This window comes from Lottia gigantea (assembly GCF_000327385.1).
Source record: "Lottia gigantea unplaced genomic scaffold LOTGIsca_94, whole genome shotgun sequence".
NCBI lineage: Eukaryota > Metazoa > Mollusca > Gastropoda > Lottiidae > Lottia > Lottia gigantea.
Window position 1 is genome coordinate 119476 of NW_008711065.1, and position 12147 is coordinate 131622.

A 12147-nucleotide genomic window follows, 5' to 3' on the forward strand; every position below is an offset into this window, starting at 1 on the left:
CGATTGGTCAACAAGGGAAAATCAAATAGGGTTATTAAAACTATTCCAGTTAAACTGTCGAGGTGCTAGCCCAGCTGTGAATCTATATTATTTTAAGCCCCTAGTATAAGATGGAATCCAGAATTCTAGAATATTAATGGGTAGATAAAGTATTTAAACATGCCACATTAACACTCTACAGACCAGACTCCACAGGTGTAATTTATAAAACACCAATCCCCTGACCTACAGATAACATAAATTAGCAGTTAAAACTCATTAGAATTATCTCCCTTCACTTGGTTGACATTTTAAAACAATAAACCTGCAGACCTACATCAGTTTTTAAAAAAGTTTAAATTGTTTCCTGTTGACTTTTGACTGAACTAAAGTTAACAAAACTCTCTGTAATTCTATAATACCAGGACAGGCCGACATGTATCTATACCACTGACTTATTCTCTATCTACAATGTTTTCAGACGTGAACTTTGAAATTTAGTTTCGTATGATTTTAAATATAACTACAAAATACTACTGAGAGTCTTGGATTGGCTTCATGAAAATGTCAACCACTGGAACAGTTATTTATTATTTGTACACATGAAGTTGTGTTCAACAAAAGAGGGCATAACATTCAAATGACCAACATGAACTACGATTCTTCAGAATTCAATAAATTCAAATCTTGAAAACAGATTGACATATTCTGTTGAATCTAGAATTTACAGACATCAGAATGACAAAAGTACAAGAATTTACCACGGACCGAAATCACTTTTACAACAGACCACACATGCCGCACAGGATTTAAAAAAAAGGGTAGGTTTAAAATAGTGGAGGTTGTAAAGAGGATGTTTGAAAGAGGTTCCACGGGCATTAAAATAGACAATTCTGATCTATAATATTTTATTTATGTATAAATTTGTTTAATAACTGGTAAAATGATCACGAATTAAAAAAAAGAAAAAAAAAGACAATACAGTTTCATATTCTACTTTAATAAAACGTCGTCTGAACTTCGAAAAGTTTTGCTCTATCTCACGCAAGGCATAATTTCCATTATGGAAAAATCGATAGTGTTTTGTCTATCGCAAAACTAGATCAGAAAGTAGAAGGTTCAGTGCATGAAAGTGTACACATAAAACGAAGGGACGCAACTCGATTTAATTTTACACTTTACAATGATTTAAATCAACATGACAATCTTACAGTGATTGGGTTAGGGTTAGGGTTACAGTGATAGGGTTAGGGTTACAGTGATTGGGTTAGGGTTAGGGTTAGGGTTAGGTTTTGTTTTTTTAAGTTTTGGGTTTTAGGGTTAGGGTTAGGGTTACAGTGATTGGAAAATCAGTAGTCTACGTTTATAAACGGTAAATCTCTATGTTGTTGTAATTCATAACATCGCGTTTCAGGGCAGGTACAAATCTTACCTACGATCTTTTATTCTCAGATACAAGAAAATTTAATTTATTGAATTGTATTCTGGAGGACGGGTTAAAGAACAACCTATATCCGAGGCTGGAAAAACGTCAACAAGTTTCTATTTCGCAGACATCTACTGTTAACTTTGAGGGCTGAATAAAATTAACAATTTTTTAACTCAAAGACAACTACTGTTTACAATGGCTGATATTAAGCAATTGCCTAACACTTCACTTCAATGTGAAAACCGTCCGCTAGTCAGTTCCTCAACATAATCTCTATGTGCTGTGTGTACAGTTTCCCAGAAATCTTCCCGCTGAACCCGAGCTAGCCACTGTATAATGTTCGGCCACATTCTTGACGTGGTCCCGGTCCATTGTAACTGTAGAACGATTGTTGCTGCATAAATATCCGCCATTGTTATTGTCTTGCCGGTTAAAAACTTATTTTTCTTTAAATAACGATTTTCGATGATTTCTAGTTTTTGAGAAACATGTTTCAGACCATATTCCACCATTGCGTTATTTAACCGCTCTGATGGAATGGCGTATTTCTCTAGGAATTGTGGGTAGATGTATTCATGACCGATTACTCTGAAATATAAAACCAGTATGATTTAAATATTAATTTGTTTCTATAATTTAACATAATACTAGGTTTTGTTTTGCCTCACTATTTTGTGTGAAATATTGAACAGCAATGGAAGGTGTGGCACAAGGTAGGGAATGCGTACATTTATATACTTCCTCATATTTTATATTTACGTTTTGTAAGTTTTATGATCAGTTCTCTCCCTTGAAATGTAAACATTCCTTCAACTATATGAACTATAACTTCATATATATTTATTAATATTGAACAGCAATGGACATCTGATACCACCAATTATGAAATATTTCCTCAATTATGATTGATATACTTCCTCACATGCAAAGTTCATTAACTGCTACCAATGTTTCATATCGTTTACATATTGTTTACATATTGTTTACATATTGTTTGTGGTCATGATTTTGTGGTAACACTTCTATAACTTTCAAACATACTGAATTAAATTTCATTATTGCTGTTGTGTTGCTCGACCTATCGACCTTTCTGTAAGATCGGGTGACTCCCTGTTATTGGTGAGTGTTTGCATTGAAGACACGTTCCAGATAACACCAGCTCTCGGTACAGTCATCAGAAACTTAGATAACTTCGATATAACAAATATATTATTTCATGATAAAAATAACTGGGTACAAAATATTAAATATTGTTTCAATATTTTTTTCAAGTTTTGTCACAAGAAAGTATCTAAATTTCTACTTACCTATGAAGTTCACTATTGGCCCAACTTATAACTGATTGTGTTAGAGCTCTCGTCTGTAAATTCGGTCCAAAACCAGCATGCTGAGTATAATGTTCAGCTAAATAGTTCAAAATAGCTGGACTGGAAATAAATTCAAATAATGTACATAAATTTGCATTGTCATTTGTCCAGTCCGATTCCGCAAAAAATAACACCCTTTCATTTTACACCCTTTCATTTTACACCCTTTTATTTGATTTCACCGATGTTTGCTTGTTTTTATCAAGGGCTTTCTGGTTTTTCTTCACCCTTGACCCTTGTAAAACAATGAAATTTTCTTTCTCATCAAAGTACTGAATTAATATTGATGCGATGCAAATTAGGTAATTCAATAAAACAATAGAATGAATTGATTAAATAAATTTGGAGCAGAATTGAACAAAATGAATCAAAAGTTTCATACCCTTCAAAAATAACGACATCTCCATCAACTAGTAAAGGTACTTCATGATGTGGTTGTTGTAAAAACACGTCTGGTAAATTTTCACTGTCGATTCCAAAATTGACATCTTTTAATACATGTGGTATTCGATTCTGCAAAGAAAAAGGATACAAAATATGTCAAGACCTGCCATCAACTGTTGAACTGTTGTAAAAAAAAATACCATGGCATTGCTGTAGTCGTTAGTAATCATCTGATGGAATTACAGTTTAGCAGAAAGTAAAGTTCAGTCTTGGTGAGTGAAATAATATTATGTTGATCCAATCAGAGGTTTGAATGAACCAATACCGACATAGTGAAAGGATTCCCCTGATATAGGAGGGTGACTAACCGAGTTCCTAGGATTAATAAAATGGTGGCCGCTCTCTTCGTTCAACTGTTTGATTGATAAAATGATTTACAACCATTTTGAATGATGACGGGAATATTAAAATGGTACTCAATAAAGTTTGTGTGAAACATCTCGAATATCTTAAAATAAACAACAACCCGATTACTATATGATTAAGATGACTACCGTAAACGTCACTTTACATTATACATAAATACATCATCAGACCGTTAAGTTAAATCATATCAAACACCTTATTCAAGTTATTAAATTGACAATGGACAATGTTATGTAAAGAATGATGCGTAACTACTCTTCCTACACCATGTTTGATATACGATATTCATGTTAACAACTATCACCCGCTATTATCTACCAACTTGTTTAAATATCAATAATTATTGAACAAGACATTTCTTACAAACACTGCCATCTAATCGATGACTAATCTATGACTGATTGATTGGGTAATGATCAAGTTAATGGATATCTCTGGTCCGTTTTGTCTCAATAATCAATATGACTATAAAACTGAAGGAAGTTGTCAGAGGTTTCACTTTATTTCCAGATAAAGAAATGGCTCTTCATAACGGATCTGGTTTCTGTGAAATAATAGCAACTGCTGGTCAATGTTCACGACATTCCTCAGTAGATTAGTAATCAATATCAAATTCATGGCCGAACTAATCGCCTCAAAAACAGATTTAATTCCTGGTCTTCATATTTACAATCTACAAGAAGTGAATATACCACAATAAGTTTCAAAACATGATTTAACTTTTCTTTTTATCGTATCCATGTATATTGTTACGACAAGTCAGTGTCAACGTTACATTTAATACCAATAAGCTTTCCTCTACGACGCTGTCAAGACGGAGCTGTACCTCCGACCAGCGGACATATTAACGGTCGTTATCTTGATGTGGGCATATATTTACCAATGAATCATCCAATGCTCGTGTTGCCAGCGATACAGAACAACTTCCGCCTTTCCAGAACACCACATTTTTTATTGGGGTAATATTAAATGAGAAATAGCTTCTAGAGCGAAAATAAATTGAGGAAATCTCCGCTATCATCGTCATTAGTCTAATTAAATACAGAAAATAAAAATATAAATCTCATTTAACTTTAAAACTGTATTTTACAATGCACCAATGTACCTGCTGCTGATAATCAATAATTAATGAAATAAAACACAATATTGTAAACAATAACTACTGTAGCCTACAGACTAGACCTTTATCATTTATCTGATATTCATTTCAAAGTACCGCAGTGTAAGTTCAATAGACGACAAGTTTCTATTGAAGATTTAAAATTATATTACGCTTTCTGATAATGTTTCAGTTCCTACGAGGTATTTATCTTGTCTAATTAGCTTAACTAAGTCTAATTAGTCAAACACAATACTTAAATCTTTTCCGTAATGAGATGTCAAGACCGATTCAGCCAAAAACAAAAACACCAAAAAAAACGATTCAAACTGTACAAAGAGGTAGCATGTGTACCCTTTCAATTCCCTAGATTTAATTCACAGTACTGTACCTGAAGGAGATAAATCCACACGGCTCTACAGGCTGGTGATATTCTGATCAGATATAACTCTACCGGTTTACCATCTCTAGTTTTCGCTCTAGCTCGACTTCTACTAGCCATTGGTAACTTGTCTCCAGACTGGGATGATGTTTCTGTATTCTGGTTAACTGGTCAGCTGGTGCTGCTTCCAGTATGTTGATTATATTCTAATTCCTTCAGTGCATACAGTTCCAAAATAGTCAAATACTCTTACACTTAACGATTTCAACCTAATATTCCAAATCCAGAAAACATAACCCAAATATAATCCTTGTAAGACATTTAGAAGTATCACAGCACATTAAGAAACAACAGTTTTTATGGATATAGACTTCTATTTATTATAACCCAAATAGTCTGTGATACTTCAGTTCAAACAACGGAACCGAAATCACCATGGAACGGCATATACGCTTCACGAGGACTGACAGCTTCAACAGGTTACTCTAACTAGTAGATACTATATCAATCATTAACAGTCTGTCTGCCTATTAACCTGTACAAATTAATCTATAGAACTTTACACGTTACACCGTCTATTACTGTATAGTCCACGTTACACCGTCTATTACTGTATAGTCCACGTTACACCGTCTATTACTGTATAGTCCACGTTACACCGTCTATTACTGTATAGTCCACGTTACACCGTCTATTACTGTATAGTCCATGTTACACCGTTTATTACTGTATAGTCCACGTTACACCGTCTATTACTGTATAGTCCACGTTACACCGTCACTGTATAGTCCACGTTACATCGTCTATTACTGTATAGTCCACGTTACACCGTCTATTACTGTATAGTCCACGTTACACCGTCTATTACTGTATAGTCAACGTTACACCGTCTATTACTGTATAGTCCACGTTACACTGTCTATTACTGTATAGTCCACGTTACACTGTCTATTACTGTATAGTCTACGTTACACTGTCTATTACTGTATAGTCCACGTTACACTGTCTATTACTGTATAGTCCACGTTACACTGTCTATTACTGTATAGTCCACGTTACACTGTCTATTACTGTATAGTCCAAGTTACACCGTCTATTACTGTATAGTCCACGTTACATCGTATATTACTGTATAGTCCACGTTACACCGTCTATTACTGTATAGTCCACGTTACACCGTCTATTACTGTATAGTCCACGTTACACTGTCTATATCAGACTATTTTAACTTTTATTCGAAGCCTTCGAGATTGTCGATTGTAAGACGAAAGATCACTCTGTAGTTCCAGGCTGGCCAACAATCAATGGTAAACGATCACTGGTAGTTCAAAGCTAACTGCAAGGTCAAAGGTTACAACTGGAAAATACCTGGAATATAATATAAGTGTTTGTAGAATCGACTGAAGGACAGACAATAATGTTCTCTCTGATCGTCCTAGCTAAATCAATATGACAAACAATGACAGGGCGATAATTTCTCATATTAAGTATTACTTCACAAGATATAATTAAATATTAACTTTATGTTATTGTGGTGGATTGCTCTGAAACTTCCCAGAAATAAAAACAATCATAACGTTTCAAAGCATTTCGCAGTGTTTTGTTGTGTTGTCTTTTTTTTAAACGAGATATGTCATTTCTATAGGTAATTGAAGGCATAAGTTTTACCATAAATGAAATACAATTACTGAACGCTGGGCTGGTTTTGCTCTTCCTGTAAACTTGACGTGACTCTTATTTTGTAATCTTGACATAGATTTACACTCAAAATTACAGAAGAATGAAAAATTAACCTAGCACGTGAAAGAAAGCTAAAACTCAAAATGGATACACAAACACGATAGAAAGTGTCCAGTCCAGATGCTGGTAAAAGAGACACAACTGAAAACATAAACGCTGACTTTCCATTGGCTGTCGAGAATAAAATAAACCTAAAACAATATGAAGCGAGTATTTAGTGAGATAGCTTGAGTTCAGTTGACAACACTTTTATTTGATAACTATCAAAACTTTTATAATTTTCTGATTTGAATAATGGGGTTTAAGTAGTTTTAGAGAAGTCAACATTTAAAATCCTTCAAATTACTAGAAACTTAAAACAAAAAATCTTACAAAACGCATTCCTGATAATTTGGTCAATAGTTTTAATGATAAAGACAACATTATGAAAGTATCTATTGAAAGCGTCAATATAAAATGTCGAGAGGTTTAATATATTTTCTTCACAAAATCTACGTAACATTTAAAATACAATGTCGGTATTGTTAATGGATGAGTACTTTGCCTTAACTTTATTGAACAACTATAAATAGATCTGGATTAGATCGTACTTGCAACCAATAAATCCAAGTAAAGAGCGAAAAACTCCACTTGTCAACCAAATTGATCGACTTGTGCTCTGAGTTTAATTTTGCTTTTACTTATTTTTCGTGGTCAAATCATGCTTATTGTTTGATTAATTGATGTTTCTAATGAATGAATCAAGTATTCTTGAGTGCTAAGACTGTGTGAGGATGTAGAAAAACTTTGGGATCAAATTTACTGAAATCAGATTGAAAAGGCTAAAAATAGATTCCTTGTTTAATCACTAAATAAAGTAGATTGTGATAATCTAGCCACATTTCTCAATTGTGAGACCTGATAATCTTTTTTAAGTGACCACTCGATCATAAAATGTCCCTCGATAATTAGCCAATTACGAGTAAATTATTGACTTCTGAGACAAACTGGTATTTTTCCCAAACCCCTGCTTTCGATTTATATAAGTATTAGCCGTCCAGTAATGGAATATATATATAAATAAATGAAAATAAGGGAACCGAACTTTAAGGACAGGAATCGATGAAGAATTGTAGATTCTTGACAAATGTTTCTTGATTTGTTTTGTGTTAGTTACTTTTTTCTAATAACATCATAAATACTATTGAATATAAAATTGTAAATCTAAAAATCCAAACATCCTAACCAACACCCCGTAAAGGTGATGTGAGAACATCGGCGCATGTTGTCCGGTGAAATAAGTAAACAACAAAATATTATGATTAATCAATGATATAATAGATAAAGTGTTTTTCAGGAGAGGCGATTCACAGAAACGTACATTTATGATACTACTTGAAGTTTCCCACGCCCTCATCAACTCGGGATCAACGTGAACCAGACTAATTACTTATAGCTAATTAATATCTATTGGAATAATTAAAACTCTACACTAAACTATCGATACAGTCAATACCGAGAAAGTGTGGGTTGTATTTGAATTAATTGTTGAACGCTTGATAATTTGATCAATAAACCAATATCATGATTATCAATAGATCCTCATAATTTAGTTAAATATTTATAAGAAATAATCGAAGTAATTTTCAATCGAATCACTGACTGTACAGGCACTATTACAAAACCACCAGTTATTATTAGTGCATGATACATTTAATACAAACTATCACTAACTTATAAACCTACCCAAATCAATTGTACCCTGAATGGCGTTGCCAGTCTTCATTAGCCCATTTACTGTAGAAAATTAGGACGTAAAACTCCATTCATTTCATTTCATTTCCAACGTAACTACGAAAATCTAAATAAAAACTTCTGTTATTCGAACTCTTTTAAAGAAATACAGGTTGATCAAACAGATACATTAAACTACAAAGCATATTTTAGAAATAGTTTCAGCTTTAATATTTCCTCATTTATAACTGATATAATTCCTCAAAGTTCATTTGCTGCTACCAATATGTAGTCAAACTGTTAATTTGGATTTCAAGTTTTATTCAGGAGTCTTTGGTTTTTTACGTCTTCAATAGAGAACATACTGCCTACTGCCTGTTGCGAAATCACGAAACAAAACATATTTCTAACGTTCTATTGTACTAACTATCTATTGATCACACTTTACCTTCTAAATAATACACATAAAACTGTCTGGAGGAATAGGTTAAATATTTCAGGTATGCACACAGCGAACACTAAGAGAGAAAGCTACTTTCTGCCTGGTAATATACGTACGATGTTAATCATTCGGCATGGGTTCTGTCACGGTACAAGAAAAATATGTCTCGTCTGTAGTCCTTAATCTAAATAAAAAATCCTTTAGTGGTTGAAAAGTCTATCGTAAGTTAGACAATAGATAAAGAGTCAATGATCCACTATCTAACAATTTTTATTGATTTTTAAGTCGAAGCAAAACATCAGGTAGAAACTTTTAAAATGAACAAATCAATTGTAATAAGTCTGTTGGGAATAATACAAACTTTTACTTCCAGGGAGAAAAAACTCCACTTAGGTTATAATTGACATGTTTGGAATTTAAGAGAATTAATTTGAAAAAAAAACATTTGTTAAAAGAGTACGTCGTATTTGAATACCTCGACAAATTCTTGTCTATTCATCTTTATATCTAATATGAGCACTACAGACTACAGACTAATTAAACCTGAGGATACTATTGGAGTATGGGATCCATTTACTATTCAAAGTACACGGCGATTAAGTACAGGATAAAACATGGCAGAAGGTTTTTATGATATTTTAAATCCTGCATCCCAAGGGAAAGTGTTTTATATGACTTATTAACTGACAAGAACTCCTTAGCTAAATTTTTTGTTTGAAAAAACAATAAATAATAATGAAACAAGGGGCGCAACTCGGGCCTTTAAAAGTTCAACAACCAGTGAGCTAGTATTACTCTTTGATAGAAAGGAAAATTTGGCTTTTAACAATTCAATGATGTACTCTTACCGATACGCTACGAGTTTTACCTCGTTCGATTTGCTTTCGGAAATACTGGATATCGTCACATGTCAGAAATGTCTTGATGATCTAACAGAGTGCTGTGGATCTATCTTCCTAGAATGTACCACTGAATACCACATTCAGGAGTCTAATATCCAACCAAACAGATTTTGAATTATAGTAAAATTGAAGTAATATATATGCGGCGGTAACTTGTTTGTTAAAACCTAAAAAAACTCACTCTTGACCGAAATGTGAATTATTAGGTTTTACCATTAGAGATGATATAGACAACGGTTCAAGTCCCATTACCAAACCTAATAAACAATACGAATATAAGACAACTTGCACCTGGAATTAAAGAACGTAATCTATGGTTTTGAAAAAAATGTTTTGTCTTGTCTTCAGGTACCCAATTTATACGAAAACACTATTAACAGAGTCGCAGTAACATCACATTCCAAATTCTTATCCAAATACTAAGGATTAGTTAGGAAAGAGTCATTGGATGGAGTTAGAGTGTTCGGAATAAATCAACCAAGTATATTAACAATCCTAACAGCTGAACTATACCCTAAATCCAAATCAACATATTAGCATACATTGGTATCAGCTAATGAACTTTTCACATAGGAAGTATATCAATTATAAGTGAGTAAGTATTTCAAAATGAAAAGTGATATCAATTAGTAGAGTAAGAAATACACATAGAATAAGAATCATTAAACTACACAGGAAATAAACTGACGACCTACCGGTAATATTCTACCTGATGTTTGATTATTTGCTTGATATTAGTTTATTGGTGTTTGTCGTTTCTAAGGTTTTCAACAACAACATTTATTATACATAACTTGAGACAATTACAAAAGAGTTAAAAAGTCAATTATCCCCAATAGAGAGCTAACATTTCTTACCATTAAACTTTCCTCTCACTAGCATTATTAGTGTATTAAAACAATTATTCACACGACAAATGTTACTTTGTGTGATGTGTTTACACTCTACATTCTTCTTGGTTTTCAGTTGATCAGTTCAGATTACACGATTGTCTAAATAGAATTATTAATGTGTTAAAGCAAGTTATCACACGATATATCTTCGTATGTGAATGGCGTTTATACATCTATTGAGACCAATATCTAATACAAATATTTCTAATTTTACAAACTTTATTGTTTTATAGGATCAGGTATGTATATTTACCACGCTGGTTGGTGTAACTGGTTCATAGAATGGAGTGATCTTAGAAATGTAAATATTTTATTATCGTCAGTGGACTTGTAACAATGGTAAACTGTTCTGGTCGCTGATCTTTTGATGGTACCGACTCCATCCTTTATACAAGGTATTTATTGTTAATATATTTTAATGGAAGGTCCCCGGAGATTTTGTTACAGGCAGAGAAATAGACCAGTCGTTAGCGAGTCGGATTGCCGTCTGACAGGACTGCACAAATCCATGAATATATCAAAACAGGCCCCCAATAAAACCTTACATCCTTAAACGTTTAACATCTGGGCGTCATCTGCCGGAAGGTTTCCCTCTGTCAGTAATGTAGGTAAGAGGAGCTGATATGGAGAAAGAGTCTAGTCGTTCGGCAAGGACAATAAACCGATGCCCCGTGTGCTACAGACTGTACATGTTAAGATTCCTCGACAGTTGGAAATCGAGTAGACTAATACAGCTGTCCTGGCAAAATGTCCCTCATTGAATTGGAACCAGATTATCCGCAAAGATAGACCACGTTACCAGCTCAAGAGGGATTTATTCGTGTTGGCATCAACAGGAACCCTTAGAGGCAGAGTAGATTAAAAACCAATTATCAGGTTTATTTACATTCACAAAACTATATAACAATACAATATTTGTACAGTCATGTTGGTGACGATTTGTGTACAATTGACATTGAAATGTAACACTCGGCTTTTAGAGCCAATTTTAATTGACGCGGATACATAATTATGGAAATAGTTGTAAGCACTGTCAAGTTTTTAAGAAGAAAATTGCGATTCTAACAGAATTAGAGACAGAATAATACTTGTCTGAACAACGGTGACAAATCTAATCACCACGCCATCGAAAAGATTGACACCATCATCACCTTTATAATGAACATACAAATGAAAAAATTCATTAAAAATGCCTGTAAACTTAACACCTGAAAGACGTTACCTGTTCAATTAATCACAACGCAGAGAATCGATAGGCATCATTCAATATCTCAATGTTCGGCTTCTGTTCTGTGATGTATAATGTAAGATAACATTATTGTGGTCTTGATATGTGTAAATTGTATTTCTAAGTAACTTCCCCAATTTATCTTTTAACAGACCCTTCACTT

The 12147-nt window shown here is 33.4% G+C and overlaps 1 protein-coding gene across 1 annotated transcript; it reads right to left on the minus strand.

Annotated features, from left to right (window-relative positions):
• Positions 1-1638: 1638 nt before the first annotated feature.
• LOTGIDRAFT_170146 (hypothetical protein) lies at positions 1639-5186 on the minus strand (the record flags this gene model as incomplete). The annotated part of the gene is made up of 4 exons (XM_009068788.1): positions 1639-1996; positions 2716-2835; positions 3158-3288; positions 5076-5186. 4 exons carry the CDS (start codon positions 5184-5186, stop codon positions 1639-1641), a joined length of 720 nt encoding a protein of 239 aa, XP_009067036.1.
• Between the last annotated feature and the right edge of the window lie 6961 nt (positions 5187-12147).